At 43.9% G+C, this 19,185-nt stretch overlaps 1 protein-coding gene across 2 annotated transcripts in view; it reads right to left on the minus strand.

Annotated features, from left to right (window-relative positions):
- The window catches only part of LOC125880628 (glutamate receptor ionotropic, delta-1-like), an 841,018-nt gene that overhangs the window by 802,045 nt on the left and 19,788 nt on the right, over positions 1 to 19,185 (minus strand). For both annotated transcript variants that reach the window (XM_049563255.1, XM_049563254.1), the window contains exon 2: positions 8,136 to 8,291. In XM_049563255.1, the coding sequence (XP_049419212.1) occupies positions 8,136 to 8,291 (156 nt within the window). The remainder of the gene's footprint in view (positions 1 to 8,135; positions 8,292 to 19,185) is intronic.

The raw sequence follows: 19,185 nt of genomic DNA on the forward strand, positions 1-19,185 counted from the left end.
CCCCCGAATTTAGGGACCTGTCGCAGTTTTTCCACCATGAAAAGACACTGCTGCATTTTCTGTTGGGATCTTGCCACAAGGGAGGAGTATCTGACTGACACATTGCTGCATTTCCAGTGGGAACTGACATAGAGATACTGATAGCTGATATTTACAACCGATATATGTCTGCTGTAAAAATCATAGTTGACACAGAATTAAAAAAACAAACACTGACAAAGCACTACACAATAAAAGCGAGAAAAAAACGAAATTTTAGAACTTTCAATAAATAGAAAATAAATAAAACTAAATAAATAAATACACAATAATCATAAATACAAAATTTAAAAAATAAAATGAAAAACAAACAAAAATAATAATAATAGAATAAAATAAAATAAAGGAGAGCTCAATTAAAAGCCAGGCTAAAAGGTAGGTCTTGAGTGGTACCTGTAGGCAGTGAGAAGCACACCGGGGCAAAACAGCGCAGCTAAGGAAAACAAAACTGTATATCGGCATATCGGTGGAAAAAAATCACCAATACCGATAACCCTAAAAATTCATTCTGTCGACCCCTAATTTGTATGACCGTGGCATTTAACAAAGATGTTTATTTTGTGTTCATTAGGCTGACAGAGCTCAGAGAGCTTGTGTAGTGATGGGCAAAGCAGTTCTTTAGGTGTTACTGAATCACTAGAATCAGTTCATTAAAAAGATTCGTTCAAAAGATTCGTTCACCAAATCGTTCAGTGCTTGGCAGGAGGAGCCCTGACTGTGTACTGCACTGGTGAGTCTCATCACTGGCCAGCCTAACGTTTTTGTTTATCTGGAAACTAAGTCTGTTAAAACAATGGGGAGGTGTGTGATTGTGTTCGTGTGGCTTGACTCCTGGCTACATTAGCCGTTAGCTTGGAGAAAACGGTCCCTATGAAAGTGTATCGCTGAGAAGAAATGATTTGAATCACTCAGGGATCGGGTTGGGTCGTTCACCGAGTGATTCGTCACGCCGTAGGCAGTCCGTCCCTGCACCCTGGCTGCCTCGCGACTCGCAAGTGATTCATCAGTCACACGGACCGAATCGGCAGTTCCACTCCCAGCCTGCACGCTCGCTGCTGAGCTCAACTGAACTGAGAAATGAACAAATCAGTTCCGGAAGTGATTCAGTTCAGTACGTTCACTCAACAGATTCGTTCACAAACGACACAACACTAAGTTGTAGGAAGTAGCGAAATTGCCACGATACACGCTCTAACAGGAGTGGGAATCATCAGAGGGACACAATATTACCTCGATACATAAGTCACAATGCAATATTATTGCAATTTTATATATGTTGCTGAGTATTAGCGCAAAATACAGTATATTTCGATTTATTAACTTTTTTAACCATAAATTATGTCCCAAAAGTAAAACTTGACATCTCATTTATCAAATAAGATGAAATTTTGAGTCTGTTCATCTCACTTCATTCATTTATATGGCAGAAAAATGTTTCTAGTGCAAAGACGTCGCCCCCTTCAGTAGACGGATGTAAAGACACCTCTTCAACTCTGCACAGATACAGGTCTGTGTAGTCAAGGTCTGACATTTTAGGGGACATAAACAGGAGAAACACATTTTTGAGAGGGAATTTAAATAATCTAAATGATTTATTTTCTATCACGATTATCAGATCAATCATCACAGTCACGGCTGCGTTTTGGAGAATCTAATCAACAAGGCAATGGAGCCAAGAGAGTCAGCTGACAGGTGGAAACACACTTCAAAAAATAAACCTGAGCTGTTTTTATATCTTCAGCGCACACACACACACACACACACACACACACAGAGGCAGGGTGTGAATCCCTCTCTCATTACCCATAATCCACTACAGCCCAGGCTGTCAGCAGAGTCTCTGAGGACCGAGGATCATGAGAGCTCCGAGAAAGGTCAGGGCGAGCAAGTAACCAGCTGGGCCATAATCCACACACACACACACACACACACACACACACACACACACTTAAAAAGTCATCTAACCAACCTCTCACTACAATGTATTGATCACACATTATCCCCACTGCACACACTCTCACTCTCTCTCACCCCTCATTACTCTCGTCCCCCATGTTGTCTCTTCTTCTCTCTTCTCTTTCCATCTTTGTCTTTCTCCCTTCCTCTCGCTCTGCCTCTCCACCGCCTCCCTCTCTGGGCATGACTCTCTTTCACCCCTCCTTCCTCTCTTTACCATCGTTATCTTTCCTTCTCGTTCTCTCCGTTATTGAGTTTTAATCCAAATGTGACACAAATATTTACAAAATCTTTAGAAAATCAGCAAAAGATGACGCCGATTTACGCACTTTCCCTCCACTAGTGTTATGTGAAGCTACTGCAGAAGAAGAGGGCTGAACGAGATGACGTTATCAAAGGAGCGCCACTCAGACGAAGGAAAATAATGGTTGTGTGATAACGAAGGCAGAAGAAAGAGAGTTTTGAAGAACTAATGTTCTGCTAACAGACATCAGCTGTTAACAGGTGACAAAGAGAGCTCGCCTTGGCAAATCATCATTTACTCTCTGAATCTGTTTCCTGCACTTTGTCGCAATTACCTACAGGAAGTGTTCTGGGGAATATCAACTGCATTGTGATTAAACAGGCAGCTCAAACTTTCTCACTGCAGGACGGTTTTGTATTTTCCGTGATGGATGAGTGAGACACCAGCTGGTACAGGAAATGAAATTAGATGACGTCTGTGTCGTCTGCAGCGAAGAACAGCAGGCTTTACACCTGCTTAACATGGATCACACTCAGACAATAAACAGAGGTCTCAGAGACGGCAGGATGACGTCCAGTGATGTTTTTCCAACCTGACAGCCAGTGGACAATGACCACAACACTGGGCTAAAGAAAGTCAGATGTGGACGGCATTTCAGAGGCTCCACAGCTGCACTGCTTGATTGGCAGGTTTGTCTCAGACAGACACTCACCTGCGTTTCAAGGACTTCCATGCGAGTTAGCAGCCGCTGCTAATGAACGAATCCAAAGCTGTCGTGTGTTTGATAAAATTTCCTCCCACCCACGTTTAATCAATGCACTTTCCTCCACACACTTCAAGTGGTTCCGCTAATGAGGGACTCAACACGCCCGGGGTGCTCTGCACAGTATTTCTGTATCTGCATCCATGACAAAAGTGTCAGAAGTCAACATGCTATTGTCTCCAACAGGAGCTGCTAACCAGCGTGATCGACACTCAACAGCTCAACGAATCAACATGCAATTATCATTTTAATGAGCTTTTTCTGCTTATTACAAATAAGGCAGTGTCGCACACACAAATATGAATTCTACCATCACATGTGGCTAATCAGTCTGCAGCTGTCCATCTCTTCCCTCCACTCCTCTGGAGGTCGAGGCTGCAGCTTCAAAATACCTCCAATATCCACTCCTGCTGCTCCGAACAGATCTTGTGATATGCAGAAAGTTTCAGTGTGAACCGAGAGCAGCAGAGATGGAAATCGTTTTTTATCTCCACTACTTCAAGCTTTTAATCAACATTTCCTCTCAGTTACATCCGCTACCTCACCTTGTCTCCGGACTTCTGGGAGACGTCCAAGTTTATGAAGTTCCAGAAACATAATTACAGTGACAGCGAACGCTAAGCATTTTGACTGACGCTGATGAGCCTTCTGCAGCAAATAACCAATTAATTTCTCGTTAATCGTGAAGGTGTTTGCCAGGACGGCAGACGTTAATTTGCTCCGAGGACAAATGTCCAATTTTGTGACATGATTTGAAGCTGAGCTGCACATGAACAGTTTACCCTCAAACTGCTGAGTCACTGAATCATGATTAAAACACAGACACAGAGGTGACTGTGCTGGTCGGCCACAGGCCCCAGGCTGCTGTTAATACTGACTAGTGAATGCAGTCAAACTATATGAGTGTGAACTAAACACAAGCGGCCTGCGAACAGTCACATGATGCTGTTGAGCAGGTGGGGTGGGGGGGGGGGGTGGGGGGGTGCTCTGTATGGAGCTGCAACATGGCAACGTAATAAAGGACCTCTTCATCTCTTCAGTTATTGACCCGTGTTCATCTAGAGTTGAATTGTGTTTGCTTTTAAATACAGAAAATGTGCAAAAGCCATTTGTTCTCATCTAATTGCTGAATCCACACAAACTGTCATTGAAACTTCTTCATTTCCTCTTTTCATGCTGCACTCATCACATCACATTCAGTGATACATAAGACAACAAGGTTACGAGAAGAAAACATCTTTCAGCTAATCTGCATCATAAATATGAGAGTCAGCTACCCAAAGTCATAAATCAGAGCAGGTCATCAGTAACATTAGAGCACAGGGGTGAGCGATATCTGCTGCGACCTGCTTACGACCTGCTTACTTCTCATTTGACAGCAGCTTTTCATCATCAACAGTCACCAGAATAAATGTATGTTTCTGCACACCACAGATATGTCACATTTGCCTGTTACAATGCAGCTGATACGTTGGAACTTTACATTCGAACAATGCTGTGGTTAACGTGTGGGGAGGTTTAGGCCATAGACTGTAAAAATAACAGACGTAGCTATCAGGACATCCGGTTTTGAAGCCTCAAGTTCGGCATTTTGGCCGTCGCCATCTTGGTTTCTTGGAGCCAGAAGTGATCATTTTTGGGTGAGAGGCTGGAGCTGTGGAGGAGTGAAGGTGGATCTGACTGAGAGGCCACGGATACTATCAGAAGACGGCCTGTCACTCAAAGAGGCCCCTCCCCCTTAGTGATGTGTAACTTTAAGCCTTAAGGACACCGTTGCGTCTGCGCTCCGGAACGGCAGCGGAGCCGATACGTTTCAATTCTAGTCAATGTGTGTGTTTCCACCGGCTGCGGCTGTGCTGCGTTCTGGCTCCGTCACAGCTGCGGCACTCCGGAGCCCTCCGCAACAGATACGCAGGATTTTTGCAGGACGCCGGAGCACAACGCAGCAATTCAGCACAGAGCAGATTGTGCGGGGCAGGAAGTCGTGCACAGAACCAAAATAAAACACCCGGTTGATTTTCAAAATAAAATACACAGTGTTCACGGCGGATCATATTTCCCTGCGCTACACCTTGAGAACATCATAATGGGCGGAGGCAGGCCTGAAGTCAACAGGTCAGAGGTTTTCAGACGTCATTTCACCCCATTGACACCATGGATGAGGAGATGTTAATCATGGAGGTGCACCCAGATGTCTTCCTACTACTCCTCTGGTTTTGTGGTTCTGTTTATAGAAATGACATCTCGTTATATCGCGTGATTATGCGTGAATTCGCGAGATCTCGTGGGTCCTCGTCACTCCCGCTGTCTGGCGGAGCTGCACCGCTCCGCACAGCAAACGCAGCCAGTGGGTGTTGACAGACGGCGGAGCACGCAACGGATAACCAGCGCAGCCGTTCCGCAATGGACACGCATCCAGTGGAATTCCGGCATTAAGAAAATGTAAACAGGTGAGTTATATAAAAATTCAGCCTCGAGCAGTTGTCACTGATGTTGAAATTAGCTACAGGGACCAAAACTGATTTCTGCACCAGGCTGGAACATTTTTCTGCTTTAAAGTCGGATAATTTAACATGAGGGATTGACTCGCTCTTGGAGCCAGCCTCAAGTGGACATTAGAGGAACTGCAGTTTTCCAACACTGCAGTATTGGCTTAATTTTTCAGCCCAGCACGTTGCTGCTTGGGTTAGGAACAAAAACCACTTGGTTATGATGAACAAATGATTACGTTTTGGCTTATAATACCCAGATTTGTGCCTAAAAAATTGCTGACACAGTACCTCAGTAACACGCCATCCACCATCCCTTCCACCTCCTGACGACACAGTCACCTCATACACTACGGCACTTCAGAAACTTTGATATGACACGTCTGAAGTGTGCAAATGTAACGTATCTGTGGCTTACAGAAATGTACAATGCCAAGATATTTTCTTCTGGCGACAGAGCTTTAAACCTTTAAAACCTGGATTGACATTCAATTTATTGTAGTGCATTAACTCCGCCTTTCATCAGCGCTTAAACCTTTAAAAACTGAGAAAATTGGTTTGATTTCTTTGGAAATACGAGAACAAAGGCAAAGAGCAATTTGGGAAGAAATGTCCTGCAAAGTGCAAGAAATTAGGAATAGGTGACAAGAAAATGATTAAAAATAAGATGAAATAAGAGAAAATTATTTTTAAAAACTGAGACGTCTTCAGCGTTTTTTTACTTTAACTTTTTAATTTCTTGCTAATTTTGGGTCATTTCTTCATTGCCTTTTTCCACTGTTCAATCAAGTCAAGTTGCTCTGGTTTCAAAGGGTTAAAAATGAAAGTTTATTCCAACTTAAAACAGTGAAGTTAAGAAATCTGTAGTTTTGCTTTGAAAACTGTAAAAATGTAAAATAACTATGAATGCCGTGATGTCCAACAACAAAACAAGACTTTAAATACAATTTTTAAAATGCAAATGATTTGTTCTCTGCATATTTCCGGCTGCTCTGTGACCAACATTACCTCATCACAAGGTGATTCTCATTGGACAGTGTTCTCAGGAACGCACAGATATTTGGCTCGAGTAAGAGAGGCTGTTCCCTCTGACCTCTGCCCTCCCTGTGATGAATAAAGCTGATCATACAGAACGCTCATAGTAGAAACAACGTGAGAGAAAAGGTGCAGAAAAAAACCCCCATCATATCAGGGGCCCAGACGCCCTCACACTTCCTGCTTTGTTACGAAACCTGACTGAAACAATGTGGCAGTGCCTGAGGCTTTACCCTTTGTGCTGAAAGTAAAAACCTTTGTGAGAAACTGAGCTGAAGTGCGTCATCTCAGTGATCGCACTCGCCGAGTCGATAGTTTGTAACATGAACAAGTCGGAGTTGTCTCTCTGACGAAGTCTGCTTTCAGGCCGTGGAAGAGATTTGTTCAGGTTACTAAATATTGACAGAGCGATCAAAGATGGTGCAGTAACAGCACCGTTGTCAGGTACTGTTTACTGAACAGGAAAAGCCTGCAGAGATCCATAAAACACAACTGCAATGACCTTTGGCCGAGATGTGTGAGTCAAAATATATTAACAAAATAAAAGCGGCACTGCAAAAATCAGAGCTCATTAGTCTGTGATTTCTGGGATTATTGCACCAAATAAAATCCTATATTTCTATAAAGTAAATATTCTACAACATCAATATTTTGTGTCATTTTCCCCCTAATTTCCTGTTAATTATTACTAATTATTTTACCTGCTTACTCCTCAACATCAGAGTCATCTCAATTGTCATCAAACATCTTTATCAGCACCATCAACAACAAAGCCTTCGCCCTCACAGTCATGTCTTTATCAGCATCATCTTCATCACAACAGACGTTACCGTGCATTAATTAACATCACTGTTAACGTGACTCTTTATCATCATCATCATCTTCAACGCTCACATCAATATCAGTCACATCATCACCACAATCATCCTCATTATCTGCAGCAAAACAATCAGCACTGTATCAGCATCATTCAACATATACTTTATCATCATCTTCATCACTACTGTGTGTGAGCATCAACACTCTGGTTCTGCAGCAGATTAGCTCTGCTCACAGCTCAGAGGACGACAAGCCTCTTTGTTGGCAACTCCATGGAAAATGACAGCACACAGCTCGACTCAGTGCTTCCCCCTAGCTTCCTCTGCACAGAAGGAATCAGGGCCCAGCCACAGAGACGGAGACAGAGAGAAAGAGGAAGAGGGAAGTGAGTGATGGAGAGACTGAGATAGAGAGGATCGGTCTCAGAAGGAACGATAAGACAGAGGAAAGAGAAGGCGAAGGAGTGGCTGTGTGGAGCAGCATCAAAGAGCAACAGCGTCCTCTGAGAGGAGAAAGAGAGCAGGCAGCCGCCGTGATTTAAAAAGCATTTAGGAGGTCGATACCTGGGTCATTAGCCGTGAGGAGACTTCACCAAGAGACACAACCAGCAAAACCTAAAGATTAACAATCCGCAGCGAGCGAGACAGACGTGCACACACACACACACACACACACACACCAACACTGCAGCAGCAACAACAAAAAGCACTGCAGTTCGAACAGGAAGCATCTCACACACACACACACACACAGTCACACAGTGTAAACACGCTTCACGCGGCGTCCTTACCTTCCTGCACCGCCTGGAAAGGGTTGTTGGGCTCGATGAGTTTAATAGAGTGTGTGATCTTCTCGCTCTGCAGGATGTCATCGCTCAGACTGAGGTCAGACACGGCGAGCTGGAACACCTCATCGTCCCGCACTGCGTTCTCCTCAAATATTGCACCTGGACAGGTGGAGACAGGGAGAGGAAACACATCAGCGGGACAGCTGGGCGCTCATATCAAAACCAGCCGACATAACAGCAGGAGCGGACCCCTGTCTCCATAGCAACTCAGCTACAGCTCCAATCGCCTCACACAGAACTTCTGAAAATCTGTGAGGAATTTTTTCATGGACACAACTTTATGGACATTTAGAAAATATCTGACATATTTTAACTATTAAAGCTTGATTGAAATTCAAGTGAACTGAGAGAAAACTCGACCTCTGCACCTTCTCTTGGCTGTTCTCAGACTTTAATAAATCTATTTTGGCCCTTCAGTGAAAGTCTGATTCAATGGAGGAGAATCCTGCAGAGAAAGTTGCTACTCCAGCATTGGCAACAACTGCCCACACTGCAGAGCAACACAGGTCAGCAAACTTTCTAGTTGTTCTTTCACGTCTTCTGGATTCCTCTGTGTCCCCTCTTTACATGCAGACATTTTTGCAGGTCCATGAACGCAGCATAAGTGGGACTCTTCATAAGATCCATTTTTCCTCAGCAGCAGTTTGTGGAGTTTGAGTCTGGGGCTGGATAATTAATCAGTAGGGTTGCAACGGTATGAGATTTTCACAGTACAGCAACCGTAACTTGAAACCATTTTGTTAATGTAAGTTTATATAAAAAGTCTCCCCTCAAAAAATAATGAAAACAAAGTGACTCTTTTTTCCCCCAATATCACAGATACGCAAATAGATAACCGTCAACTTTTATATCCCGGTATAACTTAAAACCTGTACATCACAGCTGATCAGGTCAAATCAATGAATGAGAGGCGCAGCTGCTGCAGAGGTGAGGCATTTGTAGTAGAGATGAAATAAAACCAGCATCAGATGGACAGTATTCATAATCAATACGCCATCAGTCAATGAGAATGTGTGTGTGGGCGGGGCATAAGCACATACAGCCAGCGGCAGCAGCGACCCACCGTGAGGACGGAAACAGAGGGCTCGATGGGGACGGAGCACCTGCTGCAGCAAGCCAACACGCCGTCTGCGGCCATTTTGAGTTGACCAGCGGACTTCACTACAATCTGATTGGCTGTTGAAACAGGTGATGTGCTTTAAAACCGGCCGCCGGTGATTTGACCAGCTGAGTTGCAGGTGACACCAGCTCAGATTCAGATTTTCAGCAAGGGAAAATGATTTCTGCAGCACCGTCAGCACAGTACGCCACACAAAACCACAAAACACAGTGCAATGTCATACAAAGCCTGCAGAATAGAACCACTGCTGCACCTGGTAGGCTGTGAGTAACAGCCACTATTGATTCAGCAGACCGATGGCCGCTGGGACAACAGAGGACCTAAATCATTTAGTTGTGCCCACTGGCACTCTAAAACAACGTCCCGAGGGCAACAAGTCAAACTCCCTATGTCGGGGTCGGTGGAAACAGTCAATAATGGCATTGGCCTTCCTCTGAGCCTGTTGTTGCGATATGGTCTAGCTGGGCCTGACTCGCTCCAGTGATCTTGCTTGCCACTTTAACAAGGCCATGAGGTCTGTTTTTGTTTTGCAGACTCAGCCTTCTGTACCATAACACCATACAAAAGGATAACACTGATTCAATGAAACTACGATAAAACAAAATCATCATAGCCAAGCATACATTAAAAGATTTCATCTTCCTAAAGAACAAAAGTCGCTGTTGTACCTTGGAACGAACCGCATCTGTGTTCTCCTCAAAACACAGTTTGCTGTCAATGACTGCACCAAGACATTTATAGTTATCCACCAGATGAATATTAGTCCCCTTCACATTGGTCCAAATGGCAGCAGGGGGCGCTGTTCTAAAGTCAATGATCATGTCTTTAGTTTTGGCCACATTAAAGCCTAGTTCACATTACAGGATTTTCACTGTGATTCTGACGTCGCAGAGGATCTTGAGAGCCACCTTGGGTCGGAGGTGAGTCGGCAGATAGTCTGTCATGACGAGTCCTCGTGTGTGAACAAGCCTACGAGCAAGTCGCCCCCTTGTCTGTGACTGGGACTGGATATCTGGCATGCTAGAAAACTGGAGAAGGCTGACACGACTGACAAAGAGCATCAGCCAATGAGAGGCGGGATACGTCCCACATCAGCACGCAGGAGGACGGAAGAAATGTGAGGAGGACAAGCCGCAGGGTTGCCAGGTCCGCTTATTAGCCACGACTTTAGGCTTGCTCTCTGAACGTCACCTTCCTCTATACATATCCGTTTAATAAGTTATTTAAATTCCTGATAGTCGCTTCTTTTGGGCTTGTTTCCATAGCCCTGGTTGCTTGTTTCTCTCCCAAGATCTGGCAACACTGACAAGCCGGCAAACAACAACAATGGCGGTGTCCACAGGATCACGGGGAGCGTGTTGTGTTTGGACCCAGGCCCTGGAGGCAGATCTGATTCAACACTGGGAAGAATATCCACGTCTTTATCATGTGTCGTCTCCAAGTTTGGTGACATCACCGCATTATCTGGGGCTCTGTCGGCGAGGGCTCGGTGGAGAAATCTTGTGGTGTGCACGCACAGGTCGTCACGCAGTTAGCGAGACTCCTGCTGACAGAAACACACGTCGCCAGGTATGAACACTCAAAAGATTATGATAGTCTCTGCGACGCAAAATCAGGGTGAAAATCGTGTAATGTGAACTGGGCTTAAGGTGGAGAAATGACCGATTGCGCCATGACACAGAGTCATCACCCACAGGTCCATGACCTTGTTCATGCCCCTGTAGCAGGCTAACAACCACAGAGTTGTCAGCAAATTTCACAATGTACCTGTTGTCATAACTGCTCTGACAATTATTAGTGTACATGATGTAGAGAAGGGGAGGCAAGCAGCAGCCCTGAGGATTCACCCTCACACACTGTGACCTACCTGTTAAGAAGTCCACTATGCAGCCAACAATGTTAAGGTCCAAATTAAAAAAGGAGATGAGTTTCTCTGCGAGTAAATGTGGCTGGATAGTGTTGAATGCAGAGGAAAAATCAATAAATAAAATCTGGCATGAGCCTTGGAGGTCTCCATATGATTAAACAGGAGATGTAGTAAGTATAGAGTGGCATCCTCTACACCTCTGCCTGCTCTGTAAGCAAACTGCAGAGGGTCCAATTTGTCCTCTGTCTGACGGTGAAACTCACTTTTAATTAATTTTTCAAAGGTTTCCATGACCAAGGAGGTGAGAGCAACGTGCCGGAAATCACTCAGTACCTTTACTATCAGATGGCTTGAGAGCGGCCAGTTCACACTGCTGCAACTTTTCTCTGCAATGTTCTAAAACACACTCACGTTCTGAACGAATCAATCATACAAAATGCACCAAAAAACATTATACTCAAACATTATGTTTTACAAACCGGCAGACTAAAATAATCCCATAAAGTATATTCAATAAAAGCCAAACTGTTTCTGTTACAGTGAGGCTGCTAATTAAGTCGTTCAATACCATCACAGGGAAAGGCAGGAAAAATTATCAGCAATTGTGGCAACAATTAAATTCAACCGACATTTAAAACATGCTGCGAGGTGTTCGTTTAGATGAGGAATTACTGTACACATGTACGTGCAGAAACTGTAAAGACTGGCTGACTGCAGGAAAGACAGGAGTGACGTGTGAACAACACAGGGAATCAAACTACACACCCTCGCTGTGAGTGCTTCACTCTGCCTGCTGAGAACTAAACCCAACAGTAATCATACCTAAGATCTCCATGGCAACATCATCACTATGCTGAGATTAGATGATATGATCAAATTATATTACTATTATACTAACTGTATTACTTTCAAACATGTTGCAGACTCCATAGTTTTAATATTAAGATATTAGAGAGGATATTATGATGTGATAGGCTGCAATAATAAAATGCATTTTCACTCCCTCTACAGCCCATACTTGCACATATTTGTGTATCATGATGTCGTTGAATATTATTTCTGACCTACACAATTCAAGTAGCATTTTAATAGGCCTAACCGTCCATATAGCAATGAATTGTGGGTTATTAAATCAGTGAAGTCTGCTGAAGTCTGCACCCCAAGCTCACTCTCTGGAAGTCTGCAGAAAGTCCACATGAGAGCCCTTGTGGACTGGCTGAATTGTGGATTTGGAGCCCTCGGCACTCCCAGACTTCCCGAGAACATGCCCGCAAAGTCCACAAGTCTGCAGGTGCGCCAAAACGCCGTTTTGCTAGTCTTTACAGCACCGGTTTGGCTGATTAGGAAACACACAGACCAATTGCGTGCAAGTTAAGCCATCCCATGTGATTCCACCCAGCCAATCAAATATCTGCATTCCAGGAGATTAACACTGTGACAGTCTACAGTGAGATGGCAGAGGTGAGAGGCGAGTGACAAGTGGAAAGACAATAGAAAAAACTAGGGATGCACCGCATATTCGGTAACTGAATATATTCGGCCGAATGTTGCAAAAAAACACACATTCGGTTTTCGGCAGAATAACTTAAAAGCAAGGCCGAATAATAGCGGCGTGTTTTGATAACGCAATCAAACAGCGTGCTGTGACGGGCGGAATAAAATGTCGGCAGTGTGGCGATCCGTCCGTCACCGTACTCGCATTAGCGACTACAAATAGTTTTGAGCGAGCAAAATAGACTTAAATCATTCAGGAGCACGCTGTGCGAGCAGCCTACAGATTTCAACCAGCAGCAGAAACAAAAGGCAAATCCCACCGATTGTGGGTTGAACGGGGTCACAGACACAGACAGTAACGTTAATGTATTCCTGTCAAATACGGCGGCCATGGGCTTACCGGGCGACGGAGAAGTCGACTCCAATAATATCCTCTTCTTGGCGTCATGACTGCCCAGAAGTACCTGAACAGCCGAGCCAGCCGAACACAGGTATGTGACGTGTCAGAGGAGAAATGAGCCGTTCACATTTCTGTCTTTCTGGCAGATAACGGTCCACAAACCTCAGCGCACTTTAGGGACTGTTCTTTACTTGTCAGGGGAGGAGGGTGGCTGGTTGATTCTTATTTTATTTATTTATTTTATTTTGATCCCCCCTATGTTCATCACTCATTGATGCTGTTTTTGAAGTATGAATAAGTCAATAAGTAATTTATTCCATTGAAATATCATTGATGTATTATAGAAAAGTGATTTATCTTTTTATAAATGACAAAAGGCACATCTGCCTCATTTTTGCTGTGGTATCGTGATACTACTCAGAACCATGATATTTTCATTGGTATCGCACAGTGGGTCCCAATTTTGGTACCGTGACAACACTAATCTGGAGGGGGTTCATCTGCAAAAACTAATGAACAACTAAACAATGATATTCGGTATTCGGCCAAGCGTTTAATAATATTCGGCTTCGGCCACAAATTTTCATTTCAGTGAAAGCGATACAGGAAGAGAAGACGGAGAGGCGAGTGAGCGGGAGACAGGGAGAGAAGATTATTTATTGTGAAATCGGTGGGGATGTTAAAGAGGAACTAATGTTTTTTTCAACCTGGGCCCTATTTTCTGATTTCCTTTTGTCTAAATGAGTGATAGGATGTTCAGTATGTGCATGAGCTCTACGTCCGTGTACGTCCGTGTTCAAATAAATACGGGCACTCATCAAATTCAAATGGCTCATCCAGATCCAGCTGGTCAAAATCAGGTAAAGATTCAGCCATGACTACTCCAAACAGTCGTATTTGTAAGCTCGCTCCAGCTGTAACTTCCTGCAACAACTGAAGTCTCGCGAGACCAACTGCCGCAAAACACCATAGACTGTATAGTAAAACACCAAAGAAGAAGAAGAAGAATCTCGCGAGACGTGAGATTTCAGAGGCAGACTTTCATTCTCTGAGTGAGTGTTTTGACTTGCCACAACAAACATGTCCGAATTTTTACCCGATTTTGACCAACTGGATCTGGATGAGCCATTTGAATTTGATGAGCGCCCGTATTTATTTGAACACGGAGTACACAGACGTACACGGACACAGAGCTCATTGAAACTGAAGAGCGGACGAGGAGAGAGAGGGAGCAGCAACAGGCAGAGGAACATGTCTGAATCCAGCTAAAGGTAAACACAGACGTTCATTTCTCCTTTCCGTTATGCTGTCAGATAATTATACTAACAATCCGAGCCTATCTGTGTGAAAAAAATGCACTTTTAGTGGACGGATTTTGACGTTGTTTGACGCTGTCTGAGTGCCCTATTATTTAATATAGCGCGCGCTCACGGGCTGCAGGCAGGTCAGCCCTAGCTTCATACTGGAGACATGTCACATATTGAACATCCTATCACTCATTTAGACAAAAGCAGATCGGAAAATAGGGCCCAGGTTGAAAAAAAACATTAGTTCCCCTTTAACACAGAAAAAGGAAAATTCAAGCTGTTGCTATACTTTATTTTAGTTTTTCTAAAATGAAGCACTTTATTTTAAGATGCACAATCTCTCAAAAACGATTTCATTTATTTTCTCTATTTTATTTTTAAATGCATATCTGTATAGTTTAATGTTAAGTGACAATGAATATTGCTACTTCAGTATATATCACACTAAATCATATCACAAGTTAGACATGATGATGTTCCGGACCATTAGGAAATTTTCTCTAACTGGACCTCTTTGAAGTTTAGTTGAGTACCCCTGCAGTAGATGTGAGACTTGACTCTGAATGGACTGTTCCAACCAAACCCGGTCTCCCCTATCTGTTAAACGCTCAGCAGGAGCAAATGTGAGCAGACACCAACCTTTGACAACACCTGTCCCAGCAGACAGGTGTGCAGACAGGTGTGCAGGTATCCTTATTCATCTTTAAGACCATTTATTTCCACGCGTTTGCTGCAGACTTCTCACACGGTGACGTCAGACGGTTCCAGCGGACCGAGCTCCGGGTTGTAAACGGCTCATTTTAGTCCCCGCAGGTAAAAGCAACAGGTGTGTGTCTGTGGTGAAGAAGCTCACACGCGTTACATATAGTCGTTCATCACACCACAGCAGACAGCGTCTCTGCGTCACTGGTGCACAACCCGACCACGCTGCGTTCAGCCGCGTTACACACACCGCGACACAGCCAAACCGAATCTGGTTTTTCACCTGATTCTTATTGATCAGGTGATCAGTAAGAACGGGTGATGACGTCACCTTCCCGCCCTATCCGGGCTGCTTTTATTTGGCACTTTTGAAGCCTTAATTACAAAGTGCTTGTAAAGGATCAGCATGAAACAGTGAGACAGTTGAAACAATGTGACATTAAATAATTAAAATAGATAATAAATAAATGAATAACATAAATATTACAGCCTAATATATAATAGGGCTGTAGGGGATAAATTGATACAACATAGTACTGCCATATGTGGCAGAATTGTATCATTACATGGGCGCATATAAATTATTAATATTACAAATACAAATTAAACTTTTGGTAGCCTAATAGAATAATATACAATCCTTATTTTTCAGTCAACTATAAAGATTTTGCTGCAACAAAAATGAATGAATCGACATGAACAGACTGAAAACTTTTATTCAATAAAACTGTTGATGTTGACAAAGTTTTCCTTTGGGGACATAAATTACTGTTAAAAACAAGCTAATAAATCGCAATATATTTTATCACTCAGCGTCACACACCATGCGTGAATCACTGCTGAATTATGTTTTGACTTTGAAAGATGAATCATCCTTGATTTTACAATGTTGTTTCATAACTTTAAACAAAATAGTTTCAATGCTGAAATTTCGGTGCTGATTTATGTGAATTTTGTTAAATGTTTTACAACCATTAGAATTAAATGTTGTTTCAATGTTGTTTTTACATTGTTTTGACTTATGTATCATGATGATTGAATCCCAAGGCCTCTGCTGATTCCCACCCAAATATATAATAAATAATATCCTCACCTTCACTGTGCGTCAGTTTGTGATAAACTGAATTATTACAGTTACAATTATTACAATTATCAGGTGGTACGGTGGTGCAGTGGTTAGCATCGTCACCTCACAGCAAGAGATTTCCTAGTTCGAACCCCAGGGTGGGGGAGCCCTTCTGTGTGGAGTTTGCATGTTCTCCCTGTGTCAGTGTGGGTTTCCTCCAGGTGCTCCAGCTTCCTCCCACAGTCCAAAGACATGCAGGTTAATTGGTAACTCTAAATTGTCCGTAGGTGTGAATGTGAGTGTGAATGGTTGTCTGTCTCTATGTGTCAGCCCTGTGATAGTCTGGCGACCTGTACAGGGTGAACCCCGCCTCTCACCCAGTGTCAGCTGGGATAGGCTCCAGCACCCCGTGACCCCCAACAGGATAAGTGGTTACATAAAAAGAATTAATTATTACAGACTTGTAAGGGCGATATAAAAAACCCGACATCATCACTCGACATGATGAGGGCCTTCAGGCGTCTTTATCCTGAGGGGGATTTCTTGTAAAAAATAGAGTTGTATAAATATCCAGCTTGAAGACTCTCTTAGTTGATTTAATTTCAGTGGTGGTTTAAATGGTGCATATCCCCAAATAAACATGTATTTAATTAAATCATCACAAACTAATTGACACAAAGAAGGGCGCAGGCAGCTTCCCAGGAGGACCGCCGGGTCTGCTGGGGCTCCGGGCAAAATGTAATTAATATAGCTGTATATTTCACTGCATGTTTTGGAAATGATGGGTACTCGTGGGAGGAGAGAGGTTCAGCCGGGGCCCTCGGCTCAGTTTGTCTCAGGGCCCCACCGCAGGTTAGTCTGGACTGGATGCAGACGATGATTCAGGTCTGAAAGTTTCACTTTTAAAAGCAGCGGCTTGTTTGCTTACAGGAAAGTTTGGATCGATGCAGCGGTGAATGACTGGAAGAGGGAAAGGAAAAGAAAGGAAAGATCAATAAGTGAGAGGAGGATAGAAGGAGTGATGAATAGGCCAGCTGAAAAACTACTTCATCTCCGCCTTTGCTCCATTTTGTCCAAACTACACTAAATGCACAGTTGCAGTGTGTTTATTCCACACAGACACACACCGGAGATGTAAAGCAGGTCACCTCCTGCTGCATGAAGTCCATGAAACACCATCAAAAGCACCAGCTACTAAATGGACCACATGGTTGTTTCCTCATCTCCTGTTTCCAATATCAAAAATGAACTTTGAACCTCAGCTGTGACGCCAACGGGGACGAAATGTCATTAAAGAAAAAACGTGAATGTGAACGTCGAGAACTCCATCGACCGATGAAGATCATGTGATGTGATTGAAAGCACCAGAACAGCGCTGGACCACGTGGTGGGATTGTTGACTCAACATCACCTTCTGTGTGGTGACAGAAGACAAAGACGTCAGGACAAACAGCTCTCGTGAGTCCCATTTTTGGGACATTAGAACATGAAGACATCCTGCAGATAACACGTGACATCAGTATGTCCCTGTCTGTCCTCTGTCTCTCAGCTCGTCTCTCGGCCCTTCCTGTGTCTATTTCTCAGTGTCCACTGCAAATCTACTAAATATATACAGTCTGTGGGCGAGACGTGAGAGATGCATCAAGATGTGCAGTGTAGCCAATCAGAGGCAGAGTAAGAAAAGCCAACAGCGAAGCAGCGAAGAGAATAAACTGAAAGATTAGTATGTGATGTCATACAGGAAGTGCTTCCCTTGTCTATGTGCCTCGGTGTGGTGCTGGCGTCAGTCACATGACCTATCCTCACTTTTATCCAGACCTCCGCAGAACAACAGTCCGCTGCACTTCACAGTTTGTACCTTTTGTGGATGCTGCCGTGCTTCTCCGTTCATTAGTGATGATCTTACCGAATCAAATGTGTAAGTATCATAAAACATTGTTCGCCACAGAGTTTATTTCCTGCAGTAATTGTTGGGGTTTTGACGAGGGAACCAGGGCGATGCTAACCTCTGCGTTGGGCGACAGAAAAATTCCATCCCTGCAGCACTTCAGACTGAGCATGGCTTCGTTATCCTCTCATGTTGGACTGAGGGCGGACTGGGTGCTACAGTGACTCCTTATTTCGAGGTTCAGACGGTATTACAAGACAGGACGGGCCGAGGCTAACTGGTTAGCACGCTCATTTCAGTAGATATTTCTGCAACACAGACGTCTTTGACATTCTGTTAATAATGTTAGCTCATTTTAAACTAAACATGTCTCACACGTTGCACCTTTCAGCACAGTTGGGACTTCCTGAGTGTGCGGACTGATGAGTGGACGAACAGAAGAAGCATTGCTAGTGAGGGACGGAAACGCAGACAAACGGACAGCTTGATAAATGGAACTTTCCAGATTCTGTTCGGACAATTTGTCATGCACAATTAAGAGAAGCTTGCCTACAAGTGAGAATTCAATTTGCCAGGCTGCTTGTGCTCATTCAGCTCGCTGAGTATCCAAATGAACTCTGCTCGGTGCCGAGATCCCGCCGGTGGATTTGACGGCGCTCCTCGCAGGGCGGCGAGGGGGATGCCGTCTAGCTTCTGGGCTTGATCAATCAATCATCCCCTTTTGAAATTGCAGTCAGTCGGGCGTTTTCAATTAAGAATGAATCTTGTTGCACCTGTCAGAGACACGGTGAGGGAATTGATGGGAGGTTTAAACTTCCCCTCGCAGCGGCAGCAGACCTGGGAGCCTCAAACTTCAACAAGTTTAATTAATAATGAGTGCTGAGGGTGGAGGAGGCTGACTCTGGACCCACTGCCGCCTGTGTGAGCTCAGGATCGAACCCCAATGGATTTCTATTCTCCTCTGAGTCTCTCTCACACTGTCTGCTCTGGGAACAGCGGAAAATTGAATTCATACAAACTACAAAAACACATTTTCTCACTTCCCTCTTGTGGTATCTGTCCATGCAGGCAGGTTGGGTTTCCTATTTCCAGGGGTGGAGATATGTCTTTTTGTGAGATTTCTGCCTCCACCTGCACACGGTAGAAATC

The sequence above is a fragment of the Epinephelus fuscoguttatus genome, linkage group LG20 (assembly GCF_011397635.1).
Source record: "Epinephelus fuscoguttatus linkage group LG20, E.fuscoguttatus.final_Chr_v1".
NCBI classification, from domain to species: Eukaryota; Metazoa; Chordata; class Actinopteri; order Perciformes; family Serranidae; genus Epinephelus; species Epinephelus fuscoguttatus.